Here is a 15,846-nt window from a genome sequence, read left to right as displayed (position 1 = left end):
TGTGTGTGTGTGTGTGTGTCTGCGTGCGTGTGTGTGTGTGTGTGTGCGTGCGTGTGTGTGTGTGTGTGTGTGTCTGCGTGTGTGTGTGTGTGTGTGTGTGTCTGTGTGTGTGTGTGTGTGTGTGTGTGTGTGTGTGTCTGCGTGTGTGTGTGTGTGTCTGCGTGTGTGTGTGTGTGTGTGTTATTAAGTTGAGTCTGTTGCATGCTCATCCTTTTTGTTGACTGGTGTTTATGCTGACTCATACCATGCTCTCTCTCTCTCCCCACACTGTACACACAAACACAACAAACACTCTCTATCGCTCGCTGCCCTCCTCCCCACTTCCCCCTGTCTCTACCTCTCTCTGCTCTCTGGTTGTTTTGTCCTGTTGCAGGTTTTGTCGAGTCGTCGTTCCTCTATCCCCTCGACCTAGCAGGGCTGGAGCACCATCTCCAAGGTGCATTCAGTGTCTACCGCAGATACGGCCTGAGCCACCAATGTGAATATATCATTCTCAGCTAGCACTAGCCTGCTACCTAGCATTAGCTAGCTAGCATTAGCTTGGTAGCTAGTTGAACTGAATGTGAATGTTCCGCTTGATTAGCGTGAGCAAAATGAATTAGCATTAGCATGTCGGTGTGTTATGTGAGTATGTATCCCTATTGGTTAGCGGTAGAGAATAGTAGCTAGTTCCCTCATGATTAGCGCTAAACATCAGTGTTGTAGTAATCACTACACCTTGAGTCCGAATGGATTCCCAAGTCCCCCTGGTGGTGGAGGAAGTCCCCCTGGTGGAGGAAGTCCCCCTGGTGGAGGAAGTCCCCCTGGTGGAGGAAGTCCCCCTGGTGGAGGAAGTCCCCCTGGTGGAGGAAGTCCCCCTGGTTTTGTCATAGAATAGAGCAGTAGCACCTCTAGAGAGTGTTGGCTGGAAAGCTCTATAGCGCTCCCTTTGTTTTCTCGTTTTCACTTTCTCCCCCCTCTCTCTGTCAGCTCTCCCCCCTCTCTCTCTCAGCTCTCCCCCTCTCTCTCTCAGCTCTCCCCCCTCTCTCTCTCAGCTCTCCCCCTCTCTCTCTCAGATCTCCCCTCTCTCTCAGATCTCCCCCTCTCTCTCTCTCTCAGATCTCCCCCTCTCTCTCTCTCAGATCTCCCCCTCTCTCTGTCAGCTCTCCCCCTCTCTCTCTCAGATCTCCCCCTCTCTCTCTCTCTCAGCTCTCCCCCTCTCTCTCTCAGCTCTCCCCCTCTCTCTCTCAGCTCTCCCCTCTCTCTCTCAGCTCTCTCCCCTCTCTCTCTCAGCTCTCCCCCTCTCTCTCTCAGCTCCCCCCTCTCTCTCAGCTCCCCCTCTCTCTCTCAGCTCCCCCCTCTCAGCTCCCCCCTCTCTCTCAGCTCCCCCTCTCTCTCAGCTCCCCCCCTCTCTCTCAGCTCCCCCTCTCTCTCAGCTCCCCCTCTCTCTCAGCTCCCCCCTCTCTCAGCTCCTCTCAGCTCCCCCCTCTCTCAGCTCCCCCTCTCTCTCAGCTCCCCCCTCTCTCTCAGCTCTCAGCTCCCACCCTCTCTCTCAGCTCTCAGCTCCCCCTCTCTTCTCTCAGCTCTCCCCCTCTCTCTCTCAGCTCTCCCCTCTCTCTCTCAGCTCTCCCCCTCTCTCTCTCAGCTCTCCCCTCTCTCTCTCAGCTCTCTCCCCTCTCTCTCAGCTCCCCTCTCTCAGCTCTCCCCCTCTCAGCTCTCTCAGCTCCCCCCTCTCTCTCAGCTCTCTCTCTCAGCTCTCCCCTCTCTCTCTCAGCTCTCTCTCTCTCTCTCTCAGCTCTCCCCCCTCTCTCTCTCTCTCTCTCAGCTCTCCCTCTCTCTCTCTCTCAGCTCTCCCCCTCTCTCTCTCTCTCAGCTCTCCCCCCCTCTCTCTCTCAGCTCTCACCCTCTGTCAGCTCTCTCTCAGCTCTCAGCTCTCTCTCAGCTCCTCTCTCTCTCAGCTCTCCTCAGCTCTCCCCCTCTCTCTCTCTCAGCTCTCCCCCTCCTCTCTCTCTCTCTCAGCTCTCCCCCTCTGTCAGCTCTCTCTCAGCTCTCCCCCTCTCTCTCTCAGCTCTCCCCCCTCTCTCTCTCAGCTCAGTCTGTTATCTGATGTCTGTTCTGTCTGTGTGTCTGTAGATGCTGACAGACGGTCTGTGTCGACCATGAACCTTTCTAAACATGCAGCTGATCCAGTTATAACCAAGAGACTGTCCTACTCCTCTGCCACACTCTTACATTCTCCAGACCGAGGTAAACACACACACACACACACGTGTGTGTATATACACTAAACAAAAATATAAACGCAACATGTAACGTCCCAAGTTTCACGATCTCAAAAAAAAAACATCGGAAATTGTACAAAGAAATGTGTTTACATCCCTGTTAGTGAGCATTTCTCCTTTGCCAAGATAATCAATTCACCTGACAGGTGTGGCATATCAAGAAGCTGATTAAACAGCATGATTATTACACAGGTGCACCTTGTGCTGGGGACAATAAAAATCCACTTTAAAATGTGCAGTTTTGTCACACAACACAATGCCACAGACGTCTCTAGTTTTGAGGGAGCGTGCTATTTGCATGAAAACTGCAGGAATGTCAACCAGATAATTTAATGTTAATTTCTCTACCATAAGCCGCCTCCAATATAATTTTAGGAAATTTTGGAAGCAGGGGGGGCTGAGGAGTATTCCCTGCCCAGTCATGTGAAATCCATAGATAATTTAAATGAAATTCATTAAGTCTTTATCTGATTTCCTTATATGAATTGTAACTCAGTAAAATATTTTTTAATTGTTGCGTTTTATATTTTAGGCACACAGATGATCATATTGTACGAAGATTATATATATTAATATTATATAATATATTAATGTATTAGTATTAATGAACTATTGCTGTTTACTACAGTGGTTTGTTTCATCTCTAAGTTCTCATTGGTTGGTGTGTCGAGTAAAGTTTACATTGGCTAACGTCGTGGTAAAAATGTTGTGTGTGTGTGTCTGTGTGTGTGTGTGTGTGTGTGCGTGTGTGTGTGTGTGTGTCTGTGTGTGTCTGCGTGTGTGTGTGTGTGTCGTGTGTGTGTGTGTGCGTGTGTGTGTGTGTCTGTGTGTGTGTGTGTGTGTGTCTGCGTGTGTGTGTGTGTCTGCGTGTGTGTGTGTGTGTGTGCGTGTGTGTGTGTGTGTGTCTGCGTGTGTGTGTGTGTGTGTCTGCGTGTGTGTGTCTGCGTGTGTGTGTGTGTGTGTGTGTGTGTGTGTGTGTGTGTGTGTGTGTGTGTCTGTGTGTGTGTGTGTGTGTCTGCGTGTGTGTGTGTGTGTGTGTGTGTGTGTGTGTCTGTGTGTGTGTGTCTGCGTGTGTGTGTGTGTGTGTGTGTGTGTGTGTGTGTCAATAATCTGACTAAATGTTGCATGTTCACAGTGTGGTGTTTACATCTTCCTGCCGTGTTGTGGCATGATATTTGGTATTCTAATTTCGGCTGTGTGGTGTGTTTTTAATGTATATATTATAGAAAGTGTGGTGATTTTGTCATTGCTCCTCTCAGTGTTACAGAAAAGGACCTCCTCTTCACCCTTACTTAACAAATCACAGTCCAAACTCCGCCTACCAGGGGGAAAGACCGCCCACTACAAACCCCAAGGTGGTTCTGGGAAAAATAGGGAATTTTTACTCTGTAATCACCCTCATTCCCACCTATCACATCACAGGCTGGAAACTGATCTCTTCAAATTACAATATAACTTTATTGTCATTTATTTATTATTATTTAAATTTATTTATCTGAGGATGGAAATTTTTCAATCATTTTTCAATCATTAAAATCAGTTATCCCAACACTGTACTAGAACATTCTACAAACACATTAGTTCTAAGTCATTATTCCGTTAAAGGTTTTTAATACGGACCACCATTACATGTTCTTGAAACGCTTTTAAATCTCCTTTTTTGCTACTGTGTTTATATGAAAATCAATCTGTCGCGTTTATTATCATTTACACACAAGACGGTCTAGGAGACTGACAATGTAGTTCTTGGTGGTCTAGGAGACAGCTGATAATGTAGTTCAAGGAGGTCTTGGAGACGGACGATAATGTAGCTCTAGGTGGTCTAGGAGACCGATAATGTAGTTCAAGGAGACCGAAGGTAATGTAGATGTAGGCAGTCGAGGAGACAGACGATAATGTAATTGTAGGTGGTCTCGGAGACAGGCGGTAATGTAGCTCTAAGTGGTCTAGGATACCGATAATGTAGTTCCAGGAGACCGACGATAACGTAGTTCTAGGAGATCGACGATAGTGTAGTTCTAGGAGACCAACGATAATGTAGCTCTAGGAGAACGACGATAATGTAGCTCTACGAGACCGACGATAATGTAGCTCTACGAGACTGATGATAATGTAGCGCTAGGAGACCAACGATAATGTAGTCCTAGGTGGTCCAGGAGACAGATGATAATGTAGTTCTAGGTGGTCCAGGAGACAGATGATAATGTAGTTCTATGTGGTCTAGGATACTGACGATAATGCAGGCCTATGCAGTTGAGACCGGGCCTGGATCATCAGGGGAAGCAGGCCTATGCAGTTGAGACCGGGCCTGGATCATCAGGGGAAGCAGGCCTATGCAGTTGAGACCGGGCCTGGATCATCAGGGGAAGCAGGCCTATGCAGTTGACTAGATCGTTTCCAGCCTGTGTGCATCTGTTCAGAGGTGTTTTGTCTGGGAAGCTTGTTCTGAATCCTGCATGTCACACTGTTATCCCTCTGTCCACTGATCCTGTCTTGTCTCAGACACTAATGTCCTGTCTTGTCCCAGACACTAATGTCCTGTCTGTCCCAGACACTAAGGTCCTGTCTGTCCCAGACACTAAGGTCCTGTCTGTCCCAGACACTAAGGTCCTGTCTGTCCCAGACACTAAGGTCCTGTCTGTCCCAGACACTAAGGTCCTGTCTGTCCCAGACACTAAGGTCCTGTCTGTCCCAGACACTAAGGTCCTGTCTGTCCCAGACGCTAAGGTCCTGTCTGTCCCAGACGCTAAGGTCCTGTCTGTCCCAGACGCTAAGGTCCTGTCTGTCCCAGACGCTAAGGTCCTGTCTGTCCCAGACGCTAAGGTCCTGTCTGTCCCAGTCTGTCCCAGACGCTAAGGTCCTGTCTGTCCCAGACGCTAAGGTCCTGTCTGTCCCAGACGCTAAGGTCCTGTCTGTCCCAGACGCTAAGGTCCTGTCTGTCCCAGACGCTAAGGTCCTGTCTGTCCCAGACGCTAAGGTCCTGTCTTGTCCCAGACGCTAAGGTCCTGTCTTGTCCCAGACGCTAAGGTCCTGTCTTGTCCCAGACGCTAAGGTCCTGTCTTGTCCCAGACGTCCTGTCTTGTCCCAAGGTCCTGTCTTGTCCCAGACGCTAAGGTCCTGTCTTGTCCCAGACGCTAAGGTCCTGTCTTGTCCCAGACGCTAAGGTCCTGTCTTGTCCCAGACGCTAAGGTCCTGTCTTGTCCCAGACGCTAAGGTCCTGTCTTGTCCCAGACGCTAAGGTCCTGTCTTGTCCCAGACGCTAAGGTCCTGTCTTGTCCCAGACGCTAAGGTCCTGTCTTGTCCCAGACGCTAAGGTCCTGTCTTGTCCCAGACGCTAAGGTCCTGTCTTGTCCCAGACGCTAAGGTCCTGTCTTGTCCCAGACGCTAAGGTCCTGTCTTGTCCCAGACGCTAAGGTCCTGTCTTGTCCCAGACGAGCCACTAAGGAAGGTCCTGTCTTGTCCCAGACGCGCCACTAAGGAAGGTCCTGTCTTGTCCCAGACGCGCCGCTAAGGTCCTGTCTTGTCCCGCTAAGGTCCTGTCTTGTCCCAGACGCTAAGGTCCTGTCTTGTCCCAGGTCCTGTCTTGTCCCAGACGCTAAGGTCCTGTCTTGTCCCAGCGCGTCCTGTCTCCCAGGAAGGTCCTGTCTTGTCCCAGACGCTAAGGTCCTGTCTTGTCCCAGGAAGGTCCTGTCTTGTCCCAGAGGTCCTGTCTTGTCCCAGACGCTAAGGTCCTGTCTTGTCCCAGACGCGCCGTCCTGTCTTGTCCCAGGTCCTAAGGTCCTGTCTTGTCCCAGAGGTCCTGTCTTGTCCCAGACGCTAAGGTCCTGTCTTGTCCCAGACGCGTCCTGTCTTGTCCCAGACGCTAAGGTCCTGTCTTGTCCCAGACGCTAAGGTCCTGTCTTGTCCCAGAGGTCCTGTCTTGTCCCAGGAAGGTCCTGTCTTGTCCCAGACGCTAAGGTCCGTCTTGTCCCAGACGCTAAGGTCCTGTCTTGTCCCAGGCTAAGGTCCTGTCTTGTCCCTAAGGTCCTGTCTTGTCCCAGGCTTGGTCCTGTCTTGTCCCACACCAGGTCCTGTCTTGTCCCAGACTCACGCCAGGTCCTGTCTTCCCAGATCATGTATTGAGGAAGGTCCTGAAAGTCCCAGAAGGACTCTAAGGTCCTGTCGGTCCCATCCCCCATGATGTCTGTCATGTCAAATGAAACCGCTAAGGTCCTGTCTGTCCCAGACGCGCCACTGTTACTGCGATCCTCCCTTACTGCCATTAGGAAGGTCCTGTCTGTCCCAGACGCGATCCTCCCCTTAAGGTCCATGTTCTGTCCCAGACTCCCCGCTGCAGTTACTATCCCGGTCCCAGATCCTCCGTTAAGGTCCTGTCTGTCCCAGACGCCCCGCTAAGGTCCTGTCGGTCCCAGACGCGCCACTAAGGAAGGTCCAGTCTGTCCCAGACGCGCCGCTAAGGTCCCGTCGATCCCAGGCGCGCCGCTAAGAGCTTCAGCATGGCTTGGTGGCTTCCCCGTGTGCACACACCAGATCTCTCACACTCACACCAGCTCTGTCTTTCAGTAAATCATGTATTGAGTAATTGGATAATGAAAGAAAAGGACTCTGGGATGTGGATCTATCCCCCATGATGTCTGCATCTCAAATGAAACCCATAAGGACACGGATCCTGTCACACTGGTTAAAGCACAGAACGGTTCACTTAATTCACCATGTTCTTTTGCACGTTTTCTCAGTTACTATGGCGATCCTCCCCTTACTGCATGTTACTATGGCGATCCTCCCCTTACTGCATGTTACTATGGCGATCCTCCCCTTACTGCATGTTACTATGGCGATCCTCCCTTTACCGCATGTTACTATGGCGATCCTCCCTTTACCGCACGTTACTATGGCGATCCTCCCTTTACCGCACGTTACTATGGCGATCCTCCCCTTACTGCACGTTACTATGGCGATCCTCCCCTTACCACACGTTACTATGGCGATCCTCCCCTTACCACATGTTACTATGGCGATCATTCCTTCCCGTTTACCGATCCTTACCACATGTTACTATGGCGATCCTCCCCTTACCACACGTTACTATGGCGATCCTCCCCTTACCACACGTTACTATGGCGATCATTCCCTTACCGCACGTTACTATGGCGATCCTCCCCTTACCGCACGTTACTATGGCGATCCTCCCCTTACTGCACGTTACTATGGCGATCCTCCCCTTACCGCACGTTACTATGGCGATCCTCCCCTTACTGCACGTTACTATGGCGATCCTCCCCTTACTGCACGTTACTATGGCGATCCTCCCCTTACTGCACGTTACTATGGCGATCCTCCCCTTACCGCACGTTACTATGGCGATCCTCCCCTTACCGCACGTTACTATGGCGATCCTCCCCTTACTGCATGTTACTATGGCTATCCTCCCCTTGCATCACGTTACTATGGCGATCCTTACCTCTCGTTACTATGGCGATACTCCCCTTACCGCATGTTACTATTGCGATACCCCCTTACTGCACATTACTATGGCGATTCCCCCTTACCGCACGTTACTATGGTGATCATTCCCTTACCGCACGTTACTATGGCGATCCTCCCCTTACTGCACGTTACTATGGCGATCCTCCCCTTACTGCACGTTACTATGGCGATCCTCCCCTTACTGCACGTTACTATGGCGATCCTCCCCTTAACGCACGTTACTATGGCGATCCTCCCCTTACCGCACGTTACTATGGCGATCCTCCCCTTACTGCATGTTACTATGGCTATCCTCCCCTTGCATCACGTTACTATGGCGATCCTTACCTCTCGTTACTATGGCGATACTCCCCTTACCGCATGTTACTATTGCGATACCCCCTTACTGCACATTACTATGGCGATTCCCCCTTACCGCACGTTACTATGGTGATCATTCCCTTACCGCACGTTACTATGGCGATCCTCCCCTTACCACATGTTACTATGGCTATCCTCCCCTTACCACATGTTACTATGGCGATCCTCCCTCTTACACATGTTACTATGAGCTGATTGATCCTCCTTACCCATGTTACTATGGCGATCCTCCCTTACCACATGTTACTACCACCTCATTCCCTACACGCACGTTACTCATGGCGATCCTCCCCTCACCACACGTTACTATGGCTATCCTCCCCTCACCACATGTTACTATGGCCATCCTCCCCTCACCACCACATGTTACCCTCACCATCCTCCCCTTACCACATGTTACTCACCACCTCTCATTCCCTCACCACGTTACTATGGCGATCCTCCCCTCACCACCTCGTTCTATGGCGACCTTCTCCCCTTACCACGTTACTCCCTGGCGATCCTCCCCTTACCGCACCATCTACCCCTGGCGATCCTCCCCTCACCACGTCTCCTATCACCATCCTCCCCTCACCACCTCTCGTCCCCTCACCATGGCGATCCTCCCCTCACCACCGCTCGTTACTATGGCGATCCTCCCCTTACTCACCTCACCACCTCCTGGCGATCTCCCTCCCTTACTGCTCGTCCCCTCACCACCTGGCGATCCTCCCCTCACCCGCTCGTCTACCCTGGCGATCCTCCCTCACCGCACGTCTCCCTGGCGATCCTCCCTCACCCTCCTCACCACCTCTACTATGGCGATCCTCCCCTCACCGCACGTTACTATGGCGATCCTCCCCTTACTGCATGTTACTATGGCTATCCTCCCTTACTGCATGTTACTATGGCGATCCTCCCCTTACTGCATGTTCCCTATGGCTATCCTCCCTGTACTGCAGTTACTATGGCTCTCTCCCCCTCACCGCATGTTACTACCACCTCTCCTCCTCTCCCGTCACCACTAAGGCGATCCTCCCTTAACGACTTCCCTCACCACCGATCCTCCCTTAACGCACTCACCTCTCACCATCCTCCCCTTCACCTCACCACTCTCTCCCTCACCACCTCTCCCCTAACACCACCTCTCTGGCGATCCTCCCCTTAACGCACCTACTATGGCGATCCTCCCCTCACCACTCTCCCCTCACCACCTCGATCCTCCCCTTAACCTCACGTTACTATCCCCTCACCATCCTCCCCTTACTGCATTTGCATCTCAACTAACGATCTGTGTGTGTGTTCGTTCCAGGCATGCGTTGTATGCCGCTGACCCCGTGGGAGAACACAGTGGTCAATCGTCTCTCCCCCACCACCTCCTCCCCTCACCACCTCTCTCCCCTCACCATGAGCCTGTCTGGAGACACAGGTAACACACCTACTATATCTCACTGATGGGTGCAGTGAGCTCTGATTGATTACATCACTAACCTGTCTGATCCACCTCACCACCTCTCTCTCCCCTCACCACCTCTCTCTCCCCTCACCACCTCTCTCTCCCCTCACCACCTCTCTCTCCCCTCACCACCTCTCTCCCCTCACCACCTCTCTCTCCCCTCACCACCTCTCTCTCCCCTCACCACCTCTCTCTCCCCTCACCACCTCTCTCCCCCTCACCACCTCTCTCTCACCCCCTCACCACCTCCTCTCCCCTCACCACCTCTCTCCCCTCACCACCCCTCACCCCCTCACCACCTCTCTCCCCTCACCACCTCTCCCTCACCACCTCTCTCCCCTCACCACCTCTCCCCCTCTCTCCCCTCACCACCCTCTCTCCCCTCACCACCTCTCTCTCCCCTCACCACCTCTCTCTCCCCTCACCACTCCCCTCACCACCTCTCTCTCCTCACCACCTCTCTCTCCCCTCACCACCTCTCTCCCCTCACCACCTCTCTCTCCCCTCACCACCTCTCTCTCCCCTCACCACTCTCTCCACCCACCTCCTCCCCTCACCACCTCTCTGTCTCCCCTCACCACCTCTCTCCCCTCACCACCTCTCTCCCCTCACCACCCTCTCTCCCCTCACCACCTCTCCCCCTCACCACGTCTCTCCCCTCACCACCTCTCCCCTCACCACCTCTCCCTCACCACCTCTCCCCCTCACCACCTCTCTCCCCTCACCACCTCTCCCCCTCACCACCTCTCTCCCCCTCACCACCTCTCCCCCTCACCACCTCTCCCCCCTCACCACCCTCTCCCCCTCACCACCTCACCACCTCTCCCCTCACCACCTCTCCCCCCTCACCACCTCTCTCCCCTCACCACCTCTCCCCCTCACCACCCTCTCCCCCTCACCACCTCTCTCCCCTCACCACCTCTCTCCCCTCACCACCTCTCTCCCCTCACCACCTCTCTCCCCTCTCCCCCACCACTCTCTCCCCTCACCACCTCTCTCTCCCTCACCACCTCTCTCCCCCCTCACCACCTCTCTCCCCCCACCACCACCTCTCTCCCCCTCACCACCTCTCTCTCCCTCACCACCTCTCTCCCCCTCACCACCTCTCTCCCCCTCACCACCTCTCTCTCCCCCTCACCACCTCTCTCACCACCCCCCTCACCACCTCTCTCTCCCCTCACCACTCTCTCCCCTCACCACCTCTCTCTCCCCTCACCACCTCTCTCTCCTCACCACCCCCTCACCACCCCTCCCCTCACCACCTCTCCCTCACCACCTCTCTCCCCTCACCACCTCTCTCTCCCCTCACCCACCTCTCTCCCTCTCCCCTCTCCCTCACCACCTCTCTCCCTCACCACCTCTCCCCCTCACCACCTCCCCCACCACCTCTCCCCCACCACCTCTCCCCCTCACCACCTCTCCCCTTCACCACCTCTCCCCCTCACCACCTCTCCCCCTCACCACCTCTCTCCCCTCACCACCTCTCTCACCCCCCTCCCCTCACCACCTCTCTCCCCTCACCACCTCTCCCCCTCACCACCTCTCCCCCTCACCACCTCTCTCCCCCCTCACCACCTCTCTCTCCCCTCACCACCTCTCTCCCCTCACCACCTCTCTCTCCCCTCACCACCTCTCTCTCCCCTCACCACCTCTCTCTCCCCTCACCACCTCTCTCCCTCTGCTCCACCCGATCCATCGCTCCTTTCACCCATCCTGTCCATGTCTAACCCCTGATTGGTGGTGACCGTGTGACAGGAGCCATGCCTGTATGTCCTCGCTCAGTGTCCTGCCACCCTATGGGATCTATGTCCTTCAAGTCCATCCAGTCCCAGCCTCTGAGTGTCTGCCGCAGCCAAGAGCCACGCCTCCCCAGGGACATGACCAACCGCAGGAGGACCACCGGCAACGCACCGGTAAGATATCCCATGACGACAGCAACCCGCGCCGGTAAGATATCACATGACGACAGCAACCCGCGCCGGTAAGATATCACATGACGACAGCAACCCGCGCCGGTAAGATATCACATGACGACGTTAGGACTTGATGCGTGCATCGGTGAAAACCAGGTCAGTCAGACACAAAAGATCAGTCAGTCTGTGGGCTCTGCACCCATCTGTCTGTCTGTCTGTGGGCTCTGCACCCATCTGTCTGTCTGTCTGTCTGTCTGTGGGCTCTGCACCCATCTGTCTGTCTGTCTGTCTGTCTGTGGGCTCTGCACCCGTCTGTCTGTCTGTCTGTGGGCTCTGCACCCGTCTGTCTGTCTGTCTGTGGGCTCTGCACCAGTCTGTCTGTCTGTGGGCTCTGCACCCGTCTGTCTGTCTGTCTGTCTGTGGGCTCTGCACCCGTCTGTCTGTCTGTCTGTCTGTCTGTGGGCTCTGCACCCATCTGTCTGTGGGCTCTGCACCCATCTGTCTGTCTGTGATGGATTATGACATTATTAAAGCTGAACTATGCAGGAATCCCTCCACCGTTTCCTGGTTGCAAACATTCTAATACCTCATTTCAGTTTAGATGACAAAGTTTTGCTAACCATGTTAGCATCAATACGCTACCGTCAGTTTATATGACAAAACAAGCAAGTATAAAGTATCATTTCACCATCTAATCCTCTGAGAAATGTGTTTTTCAAAGCCGATGTTCCAAACCTAAAGAATGTGAAGCATAGAAATAACGTACATAGAACAGATATACCACTTCTTAGACTTGATTTCATTGAGATCGACAGATCTATAACCCATAGTTCTATGTGAATTTGGTCAGGTCGCCCAAAAAGTGACAGTGCAGCTTTTAAAGGCCCAGTCCAGTCAATGAGGAGACGGGAGAGGCCGGACTTGCAGCACGTCAAAGATTCACAAATAGAACCAAGTTCTGGCTGTGCAAACGTGCTTGAGCAGTGTGGTGCTCAGGGATTGAATTACATGTATGTGCACATTCATTTTGCAAATCACCATGTTAGCATCAATACGCTGCCGCCAGGACCCCCACACTGTCCCATGTTAGCATCAATACACTACCGTCGGGACCCCCACACTGTCCCATGTTAGCATCAATACGCTACCGTCAGGATCCCCACACTGTCCCATGTTAGCATCAATACGCTACCGTCAGGACCCCCACACTGTCCCATGTTAGCATCAATACGCTACCGTCGGGACCCCCACACTGTCCCCCCACACTGTCCCATGTTAGCATCAATACGCTACCGTCAGGATCCCCACACTGTCCTATGTTAGCATCAATACGCTACCGTCCCCACACTGTCCCATGTTAGCATCAATACACTCGGGACCCCACCTGTCATGGATCCCCACACTGTCCCATGTTAGCATCAATACGCTACCGTCAGGATCCCCACACTGTCCCATGTTAGCATCAATACACATGTTAGCATCCGCTCGGGACCCCACACTGTCCCATGTTAGCATCAATACGCTACCGTCCCCACACTGTCCCATGTTAGCATCAATACGCTACCGTCAGGACCCCCACACTGTCCCATGTTAGCATCAATACGCTACCGTCGGGACCACCACACTGTCCCATGTTAGCATCAATACGCTACCGTCCCCACACTGTCCCATGTTAGCATCAATACGCTACCCTCAGGACCACCACACTGTCCCATGTTAGCATCAATACGCTACCGTCAGGACCCCCACACTGTCCCATGTTAGCATCAATACGCTACCCTCAGGACCACCACACTGTCCCATGTTAGCATCAATACGCTACCGTCGGGACCCCCACACTGTCCCATGTTAGCATCAATACGCTACCGTCAGGACCCCCACACTGTCCCATGTTAGCATCAATACGCTACCGTCCCCACACTGTCCCATGTTAGCATCAATACACTACCGTCGGGATCCCCACACTGTCCCATGTTAGCATCAATACACTACCGTCGGGACCACCACACTGTCCCATGTTAGCATCAATACGCTACCGTCCCCACACTGTCCCATGTTAGCATCAATACGCTACCGTCAGGACCCCCACACTGTCCCATGTTAGCATCAATACACTACCGTCGGGACCACCACACTGTCCCATGTTAGCATCAATACGCTACCGTCCCCACACTGTCCCATGTTAGCATCAATACGCTACCGTCAGGACCCCCACACTGTCCCATGTTAGCATCAATACGCTACCGTCCCCACACTGTCCCATGTTAGCATCAATACGCTCAACCGTCAGGACCCCACACTGTCCCATGTTAGCATCAATACGCCACCGTCAGGACCCCACACTGTCCCATGTTAGCATCAATACGCTACCGTCGTCCCCACACTGTCCCATGTTAGCATCAATACACTACCCTCAGGACCACCACACTGTCCCATGTTAGCATCAATACGCGTCGGGACCCCACACCGTCAGGACCCCACACTGTCCCATGTTAGCATCAATACGCTACCCTCAGGACCACCACACTGTCCCATGTTAGCATCAATACGCTACCGTCGGGACCCCCACACTGTCCCATGTTAGCATCAATACGCTACCGTCAGGACCCCCACACTGTCCCATGTTAGCATCAATACGCTACCGTCAGGTCCCCACACTGTCCCATGTTAGCATCAATACGCTACCGTCAGGACCCCACACTGTCCCATGTTAGCATCAATACGCTACCGTCAGGACCCCCACACTGTCCCATGTTAGCATCAATACGCTACCGTCAGTCAGTTTGGACCCCCACACTGTCCCATGTTAGCATCAATACACTACCGTCAGGATCCCCACACTGTCCCATGTTAGCATCAATACGCTACCGTCAGGACCCCCACACTGTCCCATGTTAGCATCAATACGCTACCGTCAGGATCCCCACACTGTCCCATGTTAGCATCAATACGCTACCGTCAGGACCCCCACACTGTCCCATGTTAGCATCAATACACTACACTGTCCCATGTTAGGATCCCCACACTGTCCCATGTTAGCATCAATACACTACCGTCAGGATCCCCACACTGTCCCATGTTAGCATCAATACGCTACCGTCAGGACCCCCACACTGTCCCATGTTAGCATCAATACGCTACCGTCAGGACCCCCCCACACTGTCCCATGTTAGCATCAATACGCTACCGTCAGGACCCCCACACTGTCCCATGTTAGCATCAATACGCTACCGTCAGGACCCCCACACTGTCCCATGTTAGCATCAATACGCTACCGTCAGGACCCCCACACTGTCCCATGTTAGCATCAATACGCTACCGTCAGGATCCCCACACTGTCCCATGTTAGCATCAATACGCTACCGTCAGGACCCCCACACTGTCCCATGTTAGCATCAATACGCTACCGTCAGTCAGTTTGGACCCCCACACTGTCCCATGTTAGCATCAATACGCTACCGTCCCCACACTGTCCCATGTTAGCATCAATACGCTACCCTCAGGACCACCACACTGTCCCATGTTAGCATCAGTACGCTACCGTCAGGACCCCCACACTGTCCCATGTTAGCATCAATACGCTACCCTCAGGACCACCACACTGTCCCATGTTAGCATCAATACGCTACCCTCAGGACCACCACACTGTCCCATGTTAGCATCAATACGCTACCGTCAGGACCCCCACACTGTCCCATGTTAGCATCAATACGCTACCCTCAGGACCACCACACTGTCCCATGTTAGCATCAATACGCTACCGTCGGGACCCCCACACTGTCCCATGTTAGCATCAATACGCTACCGTCAGGACCCCCACACTGTCCCATGTTAGCATCAATACGCTACCGTCCCCACACTGTCCCATGTTAGCATCAATACACTACCGTCAGGATCCCCACACTGTCCCATGTTAGCATCAATACGCTACCGTCCCCACACTGTCCCATGTTAGCATCAATACACTACCGTCAGGATCCCCACACTGTCCCATGTTAGCATCAATACGCTACCGTCAGGACCCCCACACTGTCCCATGTTAGCATCAATACACTACCGTCGGGACCACCACACTGTCCCATGTTAGCATCAATACGCTACCGTCCCCACACTGTCCCATGTTAGCATCAATACGCTACCGTCAGGACCCCCACACTGTCCCATGTTAGCATCAATACACTACCGTCGGGACCACCACACTGTCCCATGTTAGCATCAATACGCTACCGTCCCCACACTGTCCCATGTTAGCATCAATACGCTACCGTCAGGACCCCCACACTGTCCCATGTTAGCATCAATACGCTACCGTCCCCACACTGTCCCATGTTAGCATCAATACGCTACCGTCAGGACCCCCACACTGTCCCATGTTAGCATCAATACGCCA

General features: G+C 53.3%; 1 protein-coding gene across 1 annotated transcript in view; it reads left to right on the top strand.

Moving 5' to 3' along the window:
• The window catches only part of map7b (microtubule-associated protein 7b), a 62,624-nt gene that overhangs the window by 16,003 nt on the left and 30,775 nt on the right, over positions 1–15,846 (top strand). Inside the window, exons 5-9 of the mRNA XM_065009418.1 lie at positions 374–478; positions 2,113–2,226; positions 3,521–3,616; positions 9,400–9,516; positions 11,299–11,456. Of these exons, the coding sequence (XP_064865490.1) occupies positions 374–478; positions 2,113–2,226; positions 3,521–3,616; positions 9,400–9,516; positions 11,299–11,456 (590 nt within the window). The remainder of the gene's footprint in view (positions 1–373; positions 479–2,112; positions 2,227–3,520; positions 3,617–9,399; positions 9,517–11,298; positions 11,457–15,846) is intronic.

The sequence above is a fragment of the Oncorhynchus nerka genome, linkage group LG24 (assembly GCF_034236695.1).
Source record: "Oncorhynchus nerka isolate Pitt River linkage group LG24, Oner_Uvic_2.0, whole genome shotgun sequence".
Classification (NCBI taxonomy): Eukaryota; Metazoa; Chordata; class Actinopteri; order Salmoniformes; family Salmonidae; genus Oncorhynchus; species Oncorhynchus nerka.
Note: the sequence above shows the minus strand (reverse complement) of the source record. Positions and strands in the feature narration are given on the sequence as shown.